Consider the following 21,061-nt stretch of genomic DNA (forward strand, 5'->3'; position numbering starts at 1 on the left):
AGGTCCTCCCTCTTCTGAGAGTCCTCTCTCCTCATAAAAAAAGCGATCGTCAAGTTTGCATCAACGCCACTGGAAGCAACTCCTACTTTCACAATAAAACCTAATTGAGTAAAACGGGTGTAAAGCTTTTTAGCATAAATGCAGTAATCCCTCGCTTATCGCGGTTAATGGGGAGCAAAAACCACCCGCGAAAAGTGAAAATCTGCAAAGTAGCGAGGCCCCTTCAAAAATGCTATTTTTTTTTTTTAATTATTTTATTTTATTATTATTATTTTTTAGACCCTGGTAATGGGGACCAAAACCACCAGCAAAAAGTGAAAATCTGCGAAGTTGCGACGCCCCTTCATAAATGCTTAAAAAATAATTAATAATAATAATAATAATAATTAAAAAAAATAATAATAATTGTTTTATTTTATTATTATTATTTTTTAGACCCGAAAAGCTCTGAACCCGCGAACGTAGAACCGTGAAGTAGCGAGGTTCCACTGTATTTCGGTTTAACAGTTAAGCTTTTTAGCCTAAATATACATTTGAGCAAAATATGTTGAAGGTTGTATATCATTTAACAGGAAGTGCAAAAATATCATGAAATAATAAACAAGACATTAAGGCTTGAACAGGTATATAAAGCCACCATTTTTGGTAACCTTACTTTTTAAAGCTTTGAATACATCCATCCATCCATCCATTATCCGCACCACTTATCCTCAGTAGGGTCGCGGGGGTACTGGAGCCCATCCCAGCTATCTTCGGGCAGTGGGGAGGGGACACCCTGAACTGGTTGCCAGCCAATCGCAGGGCACACAGGGACAGACAATTCGCTCGCTCATCCACACCTAGGGACAATTTGGACCGGCCAATTAACCTAACATGCATGTTTTTGGAATGTGGGAGGAAACCGGAGTGCCCGGAGGAAACCCACGCAAGCACGGGGAGAACATGCAAACTCCACACAGGAGGTTCGATCTCACGACCTCAGAACAAATTACATTTATATTTAATATGTTGCTGCAAGGGCAGCACGGCAGCACAGTGGTTAGCGCGTGTGCGTCACAGTTCTGAGGTCATGAGATCAAACGTCCTGTGTGGAGTTTGCATGTTCTCCCCGTGCTTGCGTGGGTTTCCTCCGGGCACTCCGGTTTCCTCCCACATTCCAAAAACATGCATGTCAGGTTAATTGGCAGGTCCAAATTGTCCCAAGGTGTGAATGAGCAAGCGAATTGTCTGTCCCTGCAACCAGTTCAGGGTGTCCCCTGCCCACTGCCCGAAGATAGCTGGGATGGGCTCCAGCACACCCGCGATCCTACTGAGGATAAGCAGTGCACATAATGGATGGATGGATGTCGCTGCAAATGACCCTATTTTGTCTAGTGTAAAGTATAATTTTGTTGCAAACAATGCCCACTATGTTGTTATCATTTCATTTTATCTCATCCTATTTTATTGCACTATTGTTTTGATGATGATACAATTTCAGCCAATCCCCAAGAACTACCTTGTAAATAATTTAGCAATTTTAGCCATATTTATTTCTTATGCACTTTCCAGTCAAATTTCCAACATGTTACCTAGTGTTTACTATGTTTGTGTACCGTAATGCTAAATCATCCTAGAAGGAGGATTACAACTTGTGAGGCCCCTCCTCAGTGTTTCTTTTTTCCTCACGCTGAGGTTTTGAGTTTTTCCTTGCCCGCATGTTGGTTTAAGATCAGGTAATTGTGTAATTGTAATCCTGTGCAGTCCTTTGAGACATATTTTTTATTTTTTAGTCTTTATTACATTTATATCCTGTTGTGGCACAGCTAACCTTTAGCCTACTTAAACAACGTATATTCCTTTTACATCATTGAACATAAAGGCTAATTTTAACGATACCATAGCACAAATATATTTTACTTTGAAAAACAAAAGTGGGAAATGCTTTCGGTAAGAGCTGTCGCTTGACTTTATTCTACTATGTCGAGGTCCTCAAAACACCCAGATACTGATGTCTCTCTTTCTTGTATTTTTAAATTGAATTGGTTTAATTAAGAAAAGCTTTTCGAATTCAGAGTAGAATGAATTTCTTTGTTGGTTTAAGCGGGTACAGCTTTCATATTCACTATCGCGTCTCCCTCGAAATGGGTGTGGCCTGTAAAGAAAGGGCGATCCCTCTGAGTAACGGAGCCCGCCTAGGGAAAAAGCGAGCTAAGCGGCTGCTTTGGGCCCTGCAACCACTAGGGGGCCCCCAAGAGTGATTCATTTTTTTGCTCCTCATCGTCAGTGTGTGTTCACTCCAAAATACTTTTAAGGAAATACAAGAAAAAATACTACACAATAATTACAAAACTAAATATCAAATATAGTGCTTAAAAAGAGGGACCTCATATATTATCTTGTTTTCATTCTGAATTCCAAAAATAGTCCAGAATTACTACAAATATACTACTACAGTAATACTTTACTACAAAATACTACTAAAGAATGATTTACTCCAAAAATACAACAAAAAGACAAGTACAGAAATATTACAAAAATACTAAAGAAATCTGACAATCTGACAATGGAAATACTACAAAAAATCTACAAAAATACTATTGGAATACGGCTCTCGAAAAACATCAATTATACTTCTAATGAAATACAAAAAAAATACCAATACATAATACTATAATATAAAAAACTACTAGAGAAATACTATGACAAAAATACTACTACAAGAGGATTACAACATAAATACTGCAAATTACACTAGCGATACTACAAAAATTATCCTATGGAAATCTCACAAAAATACTAAAAAAATAAAATTAACACTGTACTACAAAAATACTAAAGAAATACTGCAGATATAAAACAAACATTATTTTATGGAAATACTACACAATACAACAGATATAGTTCAAAAATACTAAAAATAACAATACCACAGTAATACTACCAACATACTCTAATCATAAAATTACTGAAATAATACAAAAACACTGGGAAAGACAACAAAAAAATCTACTTTTGAATACAACAAAAGTAATACAAAGCTACAGAAAAATACTACTACGGGAAAACTACATAACAATTACTTCAGAAATACTACAAAAATAGTACCAAAAAAACCCTAGTAACACTAAAAAAAACAAAAACGACAGAACTTGAATAAAAATCCAACTTCAGGAATACTAAAAAAACTGAAAAAACTCTACAGTAATACTTCAAAACTAAATTAAAAAATGAAGTGCTTAAAACAGGGACCTAATTGACCATTTTGCTCTAATTGTGGTCGTTTCAAAAACAATTTGATGAAACTAATCTATTTGAAAATAAATTTAACATGTCACATTTGGCCCCCGACTAAATAGTGGCCAGGGTTGGGTAGGGTTACTTTAACTGGATTACTTTCAATTACATTTGGATTACTCCAATACCAAATATGCTAATAAAAGACAAAAGAAACTAAATATGAATAAGATTACTAAATTTTGTGCAGGCTTGGGGAGTAACGGAATACATGGAACGGCAAAAATGATGTTGGCAAGCTGTTTGGATTTATTTTCATTTTGTTTCTGTCGCATTTTATGTTAGTTTTGCCGGAGGTCAAAGAGATCAAAGTCAGAAGAGAAAGCTTACCACGTGTTGTGAGTCATCATTTTATTCATATTTAGTTTCTTTTGTCTTTTATTAGCATATTTGGTATTGGAGTAATCCAAAAGTAATTGAAAGTAATCAAGTTAAAGTAACCCTTCCCAACCCTGATAGAGGCCCACCCCTGGAGTAAACATGGAATGAGTTCTAGTATGGATGCAAATGATCAAGTAATAGGCAGTCCCAAATCCAATTTGGCTGAGGGCCCCGTAAAGGCTTGGGCCGCTCCTCCATCCCTGTAAGTCAAATTATTTCCACGAAAAAAAAAAACGAGTCCAAACTACCAGACGCGCTTTGGGTTCAATTCCGAAAGGGAGTGACCTACACACCGCTCTTTCAATACCAGGCGGAGGCCTTTAAAAGGGCAAAAGGTAAACATTCCGAGGCACCTTTTTGGAACATTCCAAGGATGTGATGCACACCGACCCGGCATTTCAAAGTGGAAAGCTGAAAAAACAAGAAACGCTTTTTCATTAGAGCACAGGTGTCAAACAGGCGGCTAAGGGATTGAATCTGGCCCGCGAGACAACACTCAGAGAAGCGCAAGAGAAAAACAAGCTGCAGGTTGAAATATGTCAACTTGATGTTACCAAAGCCAGGTTCCTCTCACAAAGACACTGTACATGTATTTATTTCTCTCTCTCTCTGTCTCTCTCTCTTTCTTTTCCACCCCTTTTCTTCCACTCTTTGTCTCTTTCACTCTCTGTGTCTCTCTTTTTCTCTTTCTTTGTTGCTCTTTGTCTCTTTCTCTCTCTGTGTCTTTTTAATTTCATTTGCTCTAACTTCCTTTTTTGGGGTGGCAGTGGCTCCGGAGGTAGAGAGCTCGTCTTGGGATCAAGAAATTGCAGGTTCGATTCCCGGCTCCTCCGTCTTACATGTCAAAGTGTCCTTGGGTAAGACACTGAACCCCTAATACCCCCAATAAGCAGGTTAGCGCCTTTCATGGCTGCACGGCAGCTATTGGGAAATGTGAAGCACACTGTAAAGCGCTTTGGGAAGTCTTGACTTGAAAAAAGCTATATAAATGCATTTAATTTCATTTTTTCCTTTTCCGTCCTTTATCTTTCCCTCTTCCTACCCTTCGCGCTTTCTTTTCTCTTTTCTCTCCTTCTGTCTTTCTATTTCTCTTTGGATTTCTTTCTTCCTCTCCCTTTCTTTTCCTCCTCTCTCGCGACTTTTTATCTCTTGTTTCTCATGCTCTCTCCCTTTTTTTCTTTCTTTGTCCCACCTTCTCTCCTTTTCCCTCCCTCTTTCTCTTACTTCTTTATCTCTCTGTTTCTTTCTTTTTAATCTAGAAGTCCGGCCCCCGACAGAGTGTTTGTTCTATCGTGTGGCCCTCGAGTTAAAATGAGTTTGACACCCCTGCATTAGAGGGACTGGGCTGGCCTCCCTGTTAGGCCTGCCTGTTTAAAGACTTGCCCGGTTAAACAGGATTGCTAAATTCTCCTTGCCATTCTTTCCCATCACTCACGCCGCTAAAATAGGGAAAATATGTGCACACTCAACAGTGGTAGGTCATACTTGGTTAGGCAGCCCCCTCTTGTGGACTTAAAGGTGAATTACTGCAACGCATTGTGAGGTTTGTTTTAATATTCTTCTGACAAAAAGAAAAGCAAACTTGTTTACACCCAGGCGCACCTTGATGCATATAACAAAATAGAATACATGTATATAGTACATTATTTCCCTTTATTTCCATAATTTCAATAGTATCCTTGTTTAAGATAGATAGATAGATAGATAGATAGATAGATAGATAGATAGATAGATAGATAGATAGATAGATAGATAACTTTATTCATCCCCACAGGGAAATTCATATTTCCAGCAGCATCCCTGCGCTGAGAACAATACAATAATAAAGCAAAAAGAATACAATATACAAATACCCAATGACGCGCTTAAAACCCAATGTAGCGTGTTATATAGAGTATCTAGATAGTGCTACACAGAATACATATTGCAATAAAATTCGGTAATATGCAATGCAGGGGGTGTGGTTTAATGTGGGCCTTTACTCCGCCGGGTGGAGTTGAAGAGCCTCATGCCATGAGGAAGAAAAGATCTCTTCAGTCTGTCCGTAGTACAAGTAAGTGACAGCAGTCTGTCGCTGAAGCTGCTCTTCTGTCTGGATGTAATGCTGTGTAGTGGATGTGATGAATTGACCATGATTGACCACAGCTTTTTCAGTGCCCGTCTCTTAGCTACTGTTGTCAGACTGTCCAGCTCTGTGCCCACAACAGAGCTCGCTTTCCTTGCCAGTTTATTGAGACGAGAGGCATCCTTCTTCATGACGCTGCCTCCCCAAGACGCTGCCGCATAGAATAGGGCGCTTGCCACAACGGTCTCATAGAATATTTTCAGGAGTTTTTTGCAACTTCTTTTTGAATCAGCATCATATACAGGGTTTGCAAAGACAATTTTATTGGCCTTTTTATGGTAATGACAATAAAGACAATCGAAAATCTTGATCTTGAGATCTCGAATCACAAGAGAAGTACATTTCTCCAAACACTTTACACCTCACCATTCATGGAAATACAAATCCAGAAATATATATTAATGCATAGGGACTAAGTTTCTGTCAAGAACCGGAACAGGAGGAGGACCCAAATGCGTGATGTTTTTCACACAAGCTTTATTTTACGGGAAATGGGGCAGTCATGCACGTTAACCCAAACGCCAGTGATTCTATGATTGTTGGGCGGAAGACGTAAGGCAGCATTCTGGTGTGGAACGACAGGAAGCCAGAGGCCGACGAGATCGATACCAATTGCACGAGCAGATATCGGACAGAAGGGGTCGATACCGGACAGGACGGGACAGACAGGATTGATATCAGGCACTGGAGACTGGAGTCCGATAACAAGCAGGACGATATAGACGGAAACGATACCAGACACTGGAGATTGAAATTAAACAAGGCAAACTAGATGGGAAAGCTACCAGACACTGGAGATCGATAACAAACAGAACAAAATAGCGGTGAACGATACTGTAGATCGATATTAAACCGGACAAGATAGACGGGAATGATAACGGATAGGAAACACAAGCAGGAAACCAGACAGAGTCACAACAGACGTCTTGCGGGTGCAGAGGTTCATCGACGGATTGACAAAGGGTGAGTGAGAGCGCTGAGCTTAAATAGGAGTGAAGCCAATTAGTCAACAAGCTGCAGCTGGCGCCAAATGGGCGGGCCAATTGGGTGTCATTGGCAGCAGTGACAGTTTAGTTTGTCTTTGCTGGGTAGATCACACTTTTTTTAATTAAGTGATGACATAATATTAGTGGAGATAAAACAATGATTGATATTGGAGGGGCCAAGTCTTCTTTGTCCATGGCAGAACTTGATTAAACGGATATATTTATTCACTCTAAGGTTTTTCATTTGATTTCACAATTTTTGGATTTTCTTTTTCAAAATCTCTGTACTTTCATATTTTTTAATTTATATTATCAGATCATTTAGTATATAAAATATTACTGCGCTGAGTGCAGAGGCTTTACCAGGGGCACGTGTGGTCAGTGCCTACTCAAGGACACGCTCTTACCACCCAAAGAACGTTTGATCTAGTACTGACGGCAGTCTGGGCAGCGCATGAGCTATCCACCAGGACCGGGTCACCTGGGCGAAAGTTTCTGATGTTCTGAGACCCGAAACACTCAATGAACGCAGGATACATCACTGATGATGCCTCCCAGTTGCATCAAAGTTTGTTTCAAGTGCAAATAGTTTTGGGGGTAACAAGTTGTGCCCCCCAAAATACATTTCCTAAGCCCGTTTCCTGCCCATTTTGGCAACTCTGACGCTATCTAAACTGGTGCAACTTTTTAATTTTGTCGTGTTGAGTGTTGAGCTATTCTCTCTAAATTATGAAGTCTCTTGTAGATGTATTAGAACAGTCTATTAGTACATGTCTAAAGGCTACGGTCCACATCTGGCCCACGGATGATTTTCTTCAGCCACTGAAACCTTGATTCAAGATAAGAACCAGCCCACAACGAGATTGCCGTGTGCACATGTCACAGACTATCTTTAAAACAATTACATTTTTCTTAGGTTTCTGTTTGCATACAAGTTTCATGTAACAGTATTTTGCAAATGTATCTCAAGTCAAAAATACTGCTTAATTTATCTCATCGTATCGCAATATATTGGGTTTTCAGTAGGTTCGACACAATACTACATGAGTCATTGAAACTTGTTTCAAAGAACATTTGATCAGTCTAGTCTTTGACTTGCCCGAGTGTCATGATTACTGATGTGACTCACCTGTGCTCGCTCATTTGGCACCAACTGCCGCGGGTTCTGATTGGCTCTCTGTCACTATTTGAACCCTGTCCTGTCAATCCCGTTGTCAGTCCGTCTGGGAACCTCAGTGTATACTAGGCAAGCCTTTGTCGACCCTGACCCCCACCTGTCCCGTTTTTGCTCCCGTCTGTCTCCAGCTACGACCCGTTTTGATCATGACCACATCTGCCCTCCCGTCCCGGCTTACGACCTTTTTTTGTCCCCGACTGCGTCTACTCTCCCGTTCTGGCTTATGACTCGTTTCCGACTGAAGGATTTTATACCTTATATGATTTTATACATATTACATTTAATGCAAAAGACATTCACTGAGTGGGCTTCAGGTCACGCCGTTCCAAGTGTTTTGGCTGGGGAATTTTGATAACAGGGCGCTGACGAAGGACGTCAGACATTGTTTTGATAAGCGCACTGCTGATATGAGTTTTTTAGACATCGCGACGCCCTTTGGCGAGGAGGTGGTGAAGCTGGCACCTGGCACGCTCATGGGAAGAGTCGGCACGCCCGTGGGAGGAGTCGGCACGCCCATGGGAGGAGTCAGCACGCCCATGGGAGGAGCCGGCACGCCAGTTTGTGAAAAGACGTGGGCAGAAGAACTTCAGAAGATCGAGGGACAATCGAGAGAGAGGCTCGACGAAGAGCAACACTAATTCGGCATATTCGATGGAATTCACTTAGTTTAATACTTTAAGAAATTAATCCTGCTCCCGTGAGGAAATGCCGGTCTCTTTTTTATTTTTCCATAAAGAAACGAGCATGCATTGTTATGCGAATGTAAGAATGTAAGTTGTGTTTGGTTAATGGAGTAAGATAACTAATTCGAACAATTTGGTAAACGATAAATTTGTAATAGTTTTTTTCCTAACACGACCTCGACCACGCCTTGCTCTCACAATCGCGGCTACTTACTCGTTTTGCCGTCCCCGACACCGCTTGCTACGGAAGATCCACTTCGGATCACAAGAGCGACAAGAGCTTCCAGCGTCCAGCGAACACCGGATCGTGGGCGCAGCCCTTCCTCCTTCCTTCAATAAAACTTGTGAGACACGTAACGCAATTTGGTCCGGTTTCTGTTCCTGTCCAGACACCGACGTCCATTTGACTTTGGTTTTGTGTAATAAAACGTTTGCTGTGTAATACCTTATGTGAGGCTAGTGGAGATAAACCAAATATATTTGAGTTATAATCACATAACTTTTTTTCCTAAAAGAAAATATTTCTTAGTATTCCTTCAATGGGTTCTCCAACCTTTTGCTTCTCTTTCCTTTCTCATCATCAGCTTGAGAGAGAGAGTGAGGGCGTCTGTCAGACGCTTTGTGACTCTCCTACTTTGGATTTTATGGCTTCAAGCGATGTGAACTTTTGCCCCAGGTTTTTGGTGGATCCTTTCATAACTTGCTCAGGCTTTATGCAAATCTTGTCCGAGACCTACCGTAAATTCCGGACTATAAACCGCTACTTTTTTCCCTAACTTTCAACCCTGCGGCTTATTCAGTGATGCGGCCAATTTGTGTAATTTTTCTAACGGCCGCTAGCGGCGCTCGAGTGTTTCTACCAATAATTGCCCTGTCAAAGCTATATTATTATTATTATTAAAGCTTTGAAAACTCTCTCGGTGTACCGTCTTTCTTTGTAAATATGTGTATAATATGTATTTGCAACTGTATATTTTTGTAATGTATTTATTTGTATTTACTTTAGACACTTATTCTGATGTTTTGCACGGGTGAACGAAAAATGAGGGGCGGAACAAACGCGGGGTGCCGAGTTTAAGTGGGGACCGCTAAAGGTGAGGGACAGACAAGGAAAGAAGAGGGGGTAAAAAGTTGGTTAAAGAAAAAGGAGTTGCGTGAGTAAATGTGTTCATCTGATATATTTTTCCCACCCTTACCTTTGGAAATATACACTTTTTTCCTTTGATTACTTTCAACGGGACATGGACTCTGCAGGTCTGCATCAAACTTAAGTACCGGTATCATTTTCCGTTCATTTTGCCGGCTGTGATTTTTGGACTGTGGACTTTAATGAAGGACATTTAGTTTCAATTGCGGGACTTGAAGTCGGGTTTGGGTTAATTTTGTGTTTGTGTTACATGTTTAAATGTGGGTGCATGCGGCTGATATACAGGTGCGGCTTGTGTATGTACAAAATCGGTTTTCCTCTTAAATTGTGGTGGGTGCGGCTTATAATCAGGTGCGCTCTATAGTCCGGAATTTACGGTATCTTTTTTCATCCTGACGTGCCCTCAAAACACATATAAAAAACATGGCAGATGGCCCATTGCTCTATATTCCTCATTGTCTGTGTGTCTGGAACACTCCAGAACATTAAGCAGTTCTCGCCTTTCCAAACTCTGCAATCACTCAACATTTACCCCTGCTACCATGAGCGATTGTGAATAAAGAAGCATGTGTATGGATATAATGGTGCTCATTCACAAGCAATATAAATTAATTTTGCAGGCTGAGGGACCTTCATTTACAGAAAAAATACTCAAAATTCCTGTTGTGAGCCAGTTCGTGCCGAATTTTAGGAAACAGCATTTTTAATTTATAGCAGGGAGACCGAAAGCTTGACTGATTGAATGTTAAAATCAAAGAAGCTGCTGCCGCTAGTACAGGCGCTCCCCTACTTACGACCATTCAGCTTACAAAAAACTTTATAAGATACGAACATTTTTTTCGGGATGTCGGACTTTTCTGTAAGTTAGATTTTGTATTGTGTGCACCTTTTTCCGATTACAGGACAGTACTTTAGTGCTTCTTTCCGCCGCTACCGGAGTATGGCGCTGTAAGAGGTCACCCAGCATCCACCCCCGAAGAAGAAATCCACTTCCTCATCCTAGTTCAAGTGTAAACATTCTATACTGTATGTTCAGCGCACTAAGAACTTTGACATTTTTGCTGTTTAATATCTTGTGCATATGGTTGGTGTAAAGTGTAAAGAAGAGGCGAGCCGTTTCTTTTGAAATGAAAATGGAATAAGAAAGCTCGATGGGGTTGAGAAAATAGTTGGATCGCTTTTTTTCGGCCACTTTTTTCCACGGCTGAAGAAGTCGCTTGACTGTTGAAGCCCATCTTCCAAAAGTAAGTTAAACTTAACATTATTTTTGTTCATAGAGCATACTATTATATGAAATGTTTATTTTTTAGTACAAAACAATACAGGTTACTTATACAAGCCTTAAACATACTTATATATACCTTAAACATACATTTCATACAAAATATAGCACTGAAGCAACTTACAAACAAATTCAACTTACGTATGATCGCTCGTAAGTAGGGCAGCGCCTGTATCTAATGTGCTAGTCACAGCTAGTCATCCCTAAAACAATGCTAGACATTACTAAAGCTAACAGCTAAATAAAATTGGGCTGAAGCCCACTGTTTTTTCTTTGGTCTGATGCGACCAAAACTCAAAGAAAATAATACTTAAAATAAGCACAAAAAGGGATTTATATTCTGCATTACGTTGCTTTTTAATTCTCTAATATTTAGAATGGGAGACGCTTAATGTTATTACAAGTTGTTATTGCTGGTTGCTAATACAGCTAGTGACACAGTGTGATTCAGCTGCTTAACCGAAGCGAGTTGCTAATGTGCTAGTCGAAACAAGTAACCCCTACAGCTATGATAATTTTAAAAAACAATCTCAGTGTCCTCTGCTTCTGTTGAACTGACTTTTTCAGCCCTAATTCAAATAAAAACTTATGCTAGAAATACGACAGGACAGGATGGATTTTCAGCATTAGCTTTAATAGCCATAGAAAATATCCTGGAACTGAAATGCATGGTGGGCAGCACGACGGAACAGTGGTTAGCGCGTGTGTGGCACAGTTCTGAGTTCGTGAGATCAAACCTCCTGTGTGGAGTTTGCATGTTCTCCCCCTGCTTGCGTGGGTTTCCTCCGGGCATGAATTGTTTGTCCCTGTGTGCCCTGCGATTGGCTGGCAACCAGTTCAGGGTGTCCCCTGCCCACTGCCCGAAGATAGCTGGGATGGGCTCCAGCACCCCCGCGACCTTATTGAGGATAAGCGGTACAGATAATGGATGGATGGATGAAATGCATGGAGAATTTGTTCGATACAAAAATTGAAATCTTCCGTAAGAAATTGTGCAAGAATGAAAATACGTTTTGGTAAGTAAAATGTGGCTATATTAATTTACGGAAGGTAATATTCACACTTTTTTTTTCAAATATGTCACATCTGTAGCTGCAGTAATTATTTTATAGCCATTAAATAGTTATTGAGGGATTGATTGAGACGTTGCATTACTAAAGGCCTATATGTGTAATACCCGTCCCACCACTGATGTAAACAGATCTTACAGGCTGGGGGACATTCATTTACAGCACAGGTGTCAAACAGGCGGCCCGCGGGCCAAATCAGGCCCGCTAAGGGATTGAATCCGGCCTGCGAGACAACACTCAGAGAAGCGCAAGAGAAAAACAAGCTGCAGGTTGAAATATGTCAACTTGATGTTGCCAAAGCCAGGTGCCTCTCACAGAGACACTGTACTTGTATTTTTTTCTCTCTCTCTGTCTCTCTCTTTGTCCCACCTTCTCTCCTTTTCCCTCCCTCTTCTTTTCTCTTCTTCTGTCTTTCTATTTCTCTTTGGATTTCTTTCTTCCTCTCCCTTTCTTTTCCCCCTCTCTCGTGACTTTTTTCTTTTGTTTCTCACGCTCTCTCCCTCTCCCTTTTTTTCTTTCTTTGTCCCACCCTCTCTCCTTTTCCCTCCCTCTTTCTCTTATTTTTTTATCTCTTTCTCTCTCTTTAATCTACTAGTCCGGCCCCCGACAGAATGTTTGTTCTATCGTGTGGACCCCTGAGTTAAAATGAGTTTGACACCCCTGATTTTCAGCAAAATTCCCAAATTCCTTTCAACTCACGACTGTGTCGTAATCGCACTTCCCACACGAGTCTAGGAAACAGCGTTTTTTCGTAATTTACAGACTCGTTTGGCCAGAATAACGCAGTTAGGAATACAAGAGTGTGATCAGGCCTTTAAACTGATTTGATTTGTGTGTGAGGGAGTAAGAGCAAACTCCCACATGGGAAGGCGGGGTTACCATGACAACAGGAGGCCTGCCATTGTAACAGAGGGCATGCAGAGCAATGAGGTTTTGATATAGTTAATGCAGTCTTGAGCTTGTCATCAGTAAAACTTTATTTTTCAGTGCATGAACAGAACACCATGTCAAGATCCTCTTTAATAAGTTTCTCTCTCTTTTTTACATAAAAATAGAATGGATAATTCTCATGAATACATCTGTTTGTCCCCCCTTTAGCCCCCAAAAGAATGCCGAGCGAGTCTTAAGAAAGTTGCTGTACAATGTACAAACATTTACATCTACGGTTCCTAAGCCATGTAGAAGAGAAGCGCACATTTATTTCCTACCGAATGATGCAAGGCCACAGCATGATACAAGGATGAGGAAATAAAGAGTAAAAAAAAACCCTGAACAAAAAGAAAGACATGTTTTTGGAGTCAACTGCCCGAACTTAGAGTATTGCACAAAATCTCCCCACAGTGCTTCTTTATGCCCCTGCTTGATGCCGCTTGATCTCGGGTTTGCTACAATACGATTTTCCCTGAGCTCACCTGAATATTTTCCCAACTCACAGTAGAGTCAGTTCCAAAAAAATCCAAGAGGAGTATTATACATAAGCCAACTTAAAACAAAGTCAGAATAAATAATATGAAAATAAAACATCAAGAAAAACGTATCCCGACTTTGCCAAACGTGATTTGAAAGAAAAGTTTGACAAAGTGTAGAAAACTCAAGTATGAAAAGAGAAAAAAATAAAATATAATTATATTGCAGTGTACATACAGTAGAACAAATCTAATTAGACAAAAAAAAACTTTATTTTAGTGCCGTCAAAAGCTTTAACTCAGTTAACTATGTTAAAGCTTTAAAATTGCTTAAGCAGTTATAACATTTTAATTGTACTCAATTGGTAAAGTGGCTTTGATGCTTTACCTTAATATTTAGAATTTAAGCAGCAATAAATCATGAGTTAAAGCCACGTCCATGCTTTAACTCAGCATTAAATATTTAAAACAATGCAACTTTGGCAGCCCTGTTTCCTTTCTAAGGTGAAGTGCCATAAATTCAACATTTTCTATTAACTCAAAATTTAGAATCCAAGCAGCATTGAGTGGTGATTTAAAGCAAATTTCATTCTTTAACTCAATAGTTGAAGCTTTAGCTTTGAAGCTAAATCTGAAAAAGTAACTTTTGCAGCTATGCTCTCTTTTAAACCATAAAGTGAGATGCCAGAAAAAAAAAATCCATTAACTTAATATTTAGCATTTAAGTAACACTGAGTCACAAGTTAAAGACACTTCCATGCTTTAACTCAATAGTTAAAGTTTTATCTTCCGGGCTAAAGCTGGAACATTTGAATTTTGGCCGCTCTATTTTATTCCAAACCATAAAGTAAGACCCTAGAAATCAAACATTTTCCATTAACTCAACATTTAGAATTTAAGCAGCACTGAGTCATGAGTTGAAGCCACTTTTGTGCTTTAACTCAGCAGTTAAAGCTTTAACTGCAAAGTTAAAGTTGAAGATTTAAAAAAAATGGCATCCCTGTTTTCTTTAAAACCATAAAGTGAGGTGCAAGGAATTCGCAATTCTCCATTTGGAAACTACGTAAACTTTGAAATTATCCTGTACAAAATATTTTTAAGTATTGCACATGTTTGATAAAGTATTTCATTTCGGAAAAAACTCGAAAAATAAATGTGTGTGGGAATATTAACATCTCAATTTATTGAATTTGCTATTTATTGGCGATAAACTCTAATACTTGCTGTATGTAGTTATATGTCATCAAGACAAAGCGTCAACGTTAACATCAAATATTGCGTCAAGGATAAAAAGTGAGAAAGCGGCACAATTAGTCTTTCTTTCCCTCCTCAGTAGGCAGTGACACAACTCATAGTTCAAAACATAAATTGCCATTTTGTCATAAACATGAGGACATGGCACTGGCAAAAACATCTCACACGTCTAATAAACAGCAATCTGTTATGCTACAGGTAGGGCAAATGCAGTGCTGTGGGTTTCAGTAGATTTTTCCTTTGCAAAACATGACATGACATTCATATATATATATCTACTGTATTTAAATATTTATAATTCACAAGGATTGGTGTGTTTAGCGACTGCACACATTGGATATGGCGGTTCACGTGTGACCAATATGACATATAGAGTTTCTGACGTAGGAACAGGGACGCTGTCAAAATGGCGCTACTAGAAAATGTGGAATGGCTACATGTACTGTACACAGAACGTCTGTCCTCGGTTTACCACAAAGCGTTAAGCTTATCCCAGAGAATGGAATGCTACCAACACACTGACTATTTTTGATCTGATTTATGGCATACAGTGGAACCTCGTTTTTCGAACGCCTCTCAGTTCGGACAAATCGGTGTTCGACCAAAAATTTTGAGAAATTCTTGCTTTGCTGTTCGGTCAAAAAATCGGAGTTCGAACGCCGGTACGCTAGGGTGCGATGCTGAGCGGCGTACGGGTGTTTTAGACCCTAATTATGCCTCCGGAGAAGGTCGGTGCAAGCAGGACAGGTGAAAAAAGACAAGTTGTTCGTACAACTATTGCCTTTAAGAAAGACATAATAGCAAAATATGAAAGAGGTGTACAAATTTCCGATCTTGCTAGTGAATACAGCATGGCTAAATCTACTATCAGTACGATAGTAAAGAATAAGGAGGCTGTGAAATCGAGTGATGCGGCTAAGGAAGTTAGCGCTATAAGCAAGCAACTGCTGCAAGTTTTGGAAGAGGTTGAAAAACTTTTGAGGATTTTTCTCTCCCCACCGTCCACCACAAAGGTAAGAAATCCTATTCATAATCCTTTTTATATTTTTACACGTACATGTTAGCGTAATCTTTCGTACGGAAGATTATGATAACGCGAACGTACGATTAGCCTGGGTTAGCTTTGTTTACGTAAAACATTCAGGGTGTTGGAACGGAGCTCCCTTTCCAATGAAGCGGTAGCCACTTTTTGTGGAGACCCGGGTGCTAAATGACGTGTAAACGACCTGATTTTTTTATTTTTACACGTTCATGTTAGCGTAATCTTTTGCTGTATGTAGTTATGTCATAAAGACAAAGCATCACCGTTTAGCCTGGGTTAGCTTCATGTTCATGGTAAACATTCAGGGTGTTGGAACGGATTAAAACGATTTTACATTACTTTTAATGGGAAAAACGATTTCGGTGATTGAACAAATCGGTTTTCGAACAGGGTTCTGGAACGGATTATGGTCGAGAACCGAGGTTCCACTGTATATGTTTTCAGCAGCGCAATGGTTAGCGCGTGTGTTGCACAGTTCTGAGGTCATGAGATCGAACCTTCCTGTGTGAAGTTTGCATGTTCTCCCCGTGCTTGCGTGGGTTTCCTCCAGGAACTCCGATTTCCTCCCAAATTCCAAAAACATGCATGTCAGGTTAATTGGTCGAAATTGTCCCTAGGTGTGAATGAGCGAGTGAGTTGTCTGTCTCTGTGTGCCCTGCGACTGGCTGGCAACCAGTTCAGGGTGTCCTCTGCCAACTTCCCGAAGATAGCTGGGTTTGGCTCCAACATCCCCCCCCCCGCTACCCTACTGAGGATAAGCGGTGCAGATAATGGATGGATGAATGGATGTTTTCATACATTTTTTTAGGATAGCACAGTGTTTGAGTCATGTATTTCTTATTTGGGGATGTCCTTCCAGTTTTTTGCCACTTGCTGGCCAACAAAAATGTTTAAGTTTGAAAGAAGGGAACACATGAAGTACATTCTTACTCAGCGCATGAAGGTTGTATCATGTAATATGGTCGACCGAGTCCACGATCACCGAGTTTAACCAAAGAAGGACTGATACCTAAGCTAAGGACCCTGCCTTCTGGGGTTATGTACTATAAAAGTGTAATATCTTCATTCTTCAAGGACGCTTGCTTGGTAAATGTGATGTCCGTGTGTAATACAGCATCAACACATCCCTTCAAATCTGCATCTGTCTCCAAGTTCTTCTACTGACCCTGAGGTATCGTGTTTGATGACACAACAACCTCTCTTGGCTGAAGCCTACATTGTCACTTTTGACCGGCTACATTGACCATAGTTTATTATCCCTGTATAGGGATTTGAAACTCACAGGTTTGAGTTTAAGGTTAGTGATGATTTTGTTTGTTAATGGGACCGAAATGATGATGCAGATATACAATTTAAGACGACATTCTTGATGTATTATCCTCGACTTATCAATACAACTGCGGCAGAAAAATTAGGTGAAAGTTAGGTGCACGTAGTACATAGCTACACAAGATTGCCTCGATTGGTTTTTAGGTCTTGCTACTGTGAGTAGGCGGAATTTGTGGTCCAGGTTATTTAAATATCTTTGTTAAAAAAAGCTTGTGATCCTTACACTTGACACTCCTGTGTTTTTAAACCCACAGAACATCTGTCACCATCTGTGTCTTCGTTCTGGAGCGTACATATTTGGGTATCCTTATCAATGTATATATTGGGGTAGTTTTGCATTGCAAATGGACTGCCGTAAGCTGAGGACTGCAAATACAGTCAGTCCTAATCTATGTTTTTGTTTTGTCCGCTTAGTAAATAAGATGTCAAAAAGCACAAGTTTCTGGTCATTTGAAGGGTAAACCTAGAAGAGATTCTGGAGTTGAATGTGGGGTGACGAAAAACGGTCTTCAAGGGCGTCCAAATGAAGGACCGACCGCATGCACAATGAAAAAACGAATCCCCGGTTAACTCCTCCTTGCCTTGCATAATGTGGTGGGTGAATGAAAATGGCACAAATCCACAGAGCGAGACAGTCTGAGGCAGGCTGACAGGTTTTGGAGGCTGCTACCTACCTCTGCAAAAAAGTGCCACAAAAGGGTCATACATGTGTTACCAGGTAGAGCTTTTGTTGGAAGCACTTAAAACAGTACAATGAGCTGGAGCTGAGGCAGTCATGTTCTACCAAAAAGGGTGGCGGAGGACCTCCTCCTGGGAGAGGATCCGTGCTTGGTTGGGTACTTTCCACTCGCCGGGACTAATAGATGGGCCCCTAGTGAGGTTCCTTGGTGTTGTGGACACAACAGGTCCTGTCTGGCTTAGTGAGCTGAGGGAACCTTTGAGGGAAGTGACTCTGTGTCTTTGGCGTTCCTCAATGCTCCTACTGCCTTTGATGTCTTGGTGGACAGACATTTTTTCGCTGCCTCCACGAGTGTGGGATTGTATTTCTGTGTCAAAGCTCAACCCCGGCCTCAGATCGACCCGGCTCTCGCTGCTCCTGGTTTCTTTGTGTCTATGGATTGGCCGAGATCCCTCCCCTAGGCTTAAAGACCGCGTTCGAGCAGAGCTTTTCTCTTTACGCGTGGCTACATGCACTCGACTGGCAATCCGTCGGACCCCCCGTTGCCCGTCTTTGGCTTCAAATAAAGTCTCCCCCGCTTTTGGGTCGCCCTTCATCCTTCGCTGCGTTGTGGGAATAGTCTCGTCCTGCTCTGACACTGAGCTCAAAACTCGCGGTCCACTTCGCGGCGAGGACGTGCCGCCCCTGCGCCGGGGATGCCCAGGACCACCGGAGTTGGGAATGGATGTAATGATGGAAGTCCCAGTGAGGTATGGGGAGGACAAAGGGGAAATGTCTGAGAAAAACACCTCTCTGGTGGAGGGAGAAAAGTGTTTTTGACCTGTGGAAGACAACAGATGGAGTCAGAAAATGTTGACGCTGATCAAAATTTCAGTAAAAAAAAATCATTTACGTAACACACAAGGCTTGGGCAGTGAATCGGCTTTTTGATACATAAATGATTTTGTCTGTGGCAATTTAATGAATAGTATAACTGTACCTCTCTTTCTGCTGCACAACACGTTCCAACTACATGGGCTTTTGTGGTTTCAATAACATCTGTCCTATTGACTTTACGTATTCACTAGAACTAGACTAGCATGACTACAGAGAGGTTTTTCAATTTCTAGCAGTCGCCAATTTTAAGCAGATATTAGCAGACTGTGTTGGGACTATCTTGTTAGAAATCCCTGTTGGGTGTTTATATTTACCCTTCAACTAAATAGTTATGTGGACGCTGTCTCAAGCACAGGGTACGAAGGCACGTTGAATTTGACTCTATGTAGATATTCTCTACTCTGTATATACTCACATCCAAGCCAAATTTACAACTCTAGAATAAAAAACTGATATCAGGGACTCATTTATATGTGTATTTGGTTGTGTGTCACCATTAGCGAATAGTTGGCATCTTGTGATGAGAGGGGCGTGGCTTATATTGGAAAAACACACTAACAGGGAATCCATGGAGCAAATGTGTGCACAGAATTAACGATACAAGATGTATACATATGTAAAAGCGAATCTATAGTATTTTTTTTTCTGTTTCTGTCTTTCACAAAGTTATTGACATAAGGGTGAGGAAGTGGAGGGACTGTTTCCCTTATCAGAATGAACTACGCAAACCAGTGTTTCTGGCACTGTGAGTAAAAATATTATGATAATAAGATAAGCTTGAATGGAATTACATATGTAATTTGGACAAATGGTGATCACGTGGTATAAATTTGGTAACTTCAACCCCATGATCTGAGTTCGAGTCCCTTGCATACAATGTATTGCGATTTGGGCCAGCGATGATCACCACTCAATCATAGATCCAATACAAAAGTATAGTATACCGTATAACCTCATGTAGTTACGAACACTTAAAAAAGCTGTGTGTATTCTCAATCTTATCCACCGTATTAGGCGGTATAAGGCGCAATGGGTTATACGACAAACTCTCAAATTTCTGGCCAATTTGTGTTTTTAAGTGCACCCTATGGTCTGAAAAATACAGTAAATATGCATATGTATTTCCTATACAAAGGAGAGAGCATATACAGAAAAAAACTAGCCAGATTTTGCATATTGGTCTTGAGTGCGATTCAACGGGAAGGCCACCGGGATAAGAGTGTCATTTAAATCGGGAGTACTTTTTTGACCAATTTATATTTACATGACACTTTTATCTATGTCGTTTGTTAGGCCGGATAAAAATTTCGAATGAGACGCATGTGGCCTACAGGCCGTAGTTTGTCCACCCCTCACTTATAGGATCACACCGTCACGAAGAACAAATGAGTGAGCAATTACCAAAGTAGAAAGAGAAGAGGCCAGGAAAAGGCATGTGAGGATGTTAGTGTTGGTGTTCAGTATAGTAGCAGACAGTAGAGGAAGCTGAGCTACCTGCAGGAGCACAAGACAAAAGAGGAGGAGATAAAGAGCTGATGGGAAACAGATGCTCAGCGGAACAAATGCCTAAACTGCAATGAGTGAGTACAGGTGGCATCCCCGGAACAAGCTCCACCGCTCTCCACAAACGTCTTCAGTCATCAGCCGTAAACTAACGGGAGGCGGGGACAAATCGGAGATGCGGCATTGTAATAAAAGCACGTTTAGAAATCACCAGCACCCCACCTGCCTGTGCAAATAAAACAAATTGGCAATAACGTTTGAATTACAATTAGTGAAAACAATCCTTTGAAAAAGAGTCTTGTCTTTATAGTTGCTGGTAACGCTGCACAATGTATTGGTTTTTGGATAAAACTCCTTTGTGAATCATGTTTTTATGTTGATGTTCGAATAAAGTTTTCATTCATTCATATCAATATCATGTACATACATCCACAAATTAACTCCTGAGCCTTTTGACAATTCTATTACTAACTAAAACAGCAGTACCGACAGAAGCAACATAGAAATGAACCCTTGGAAATGAATGATAGAATATAATAAAAATATTATTTAGGAGACTGTGTGTATTATTCAAAATCTTCCAGTTGTAAAAAAATCTTCATTCAGTAAAAAAACAAACGCCATGTTTAGTTATAAATACAAACACATGCTTTTTTTTAAAATGCTCTTTGGTCAAAAAGTTTGCATTTATTTAAAAAAACATGGAATGCTATCTAGAAGAAGCTGACCTTATTGTCAGCTATCATACTGTTATGGGTACTTCAAATTTCGAAATGCTTGTGAAAGGCAAAACAAAAAAAAGTGCCGTTTAGTCGCTAAAACTTACCATATTTTGTATTCTTCCT

The 21,061-nt window shown here is 40.4% G+C and overlaps 1 protein-coding gene across 2 annotated transcripts in view; it reads right to left on the reverse strand.

The window, feature by feature from the left end:
* Positions 1 to 13,086: 13,086 nt before the first annotated feature.
* Positions 13,087 to 21,061, reverse strand: part of magi3b (membrane associated guanylate kinase, WW and PDZ domain containing 3b) — a 285,252-nt gene continuing 277,277 nt past the window's right edge. Inside the window, exons 21-22 of one of the 2 annotated variants that reach the window (XM_088338939.1) lie at positions 20,115 to 20,207; positions 18,514 to 18,657 (exon numbers count right to left, since the gene is read on the reverse strand). In XM_088338939.1, coding sequence (XP_088195065.1) covers positions 20,158 to 20,207 — 50 coding nt within the window. In that variant the 3' untranslated portion in view covers positions 18,514 to 18,657; positions 20,115 to 20,157. Of the gene's footprint in view, positions 18,658 to 20,114; positions 20,208 to 21,061 lie in introns of both variants that reach the window. The other variant, XM_088338940.1, reaches the window with a different exon arrangement.

The sequence above is a fragment of the Urocampus carinirostris genome, chromosome 6, assembly GCF_059441175.1.
Source record: "Urocampus carinirostris isolate Australia breed hairy pipefish chromosome 6, RoL_Ucar_1.0, whole genome shotgun sequence".
In the NCBI taxonomy this organism is placed as follows: domain Eukaryota; kingdom Metazoa; phylum Chordata; class Actinopteri; order Syngnathiformes; family Syngnathidae; genus Urocampus; species Urocampus carinirostris.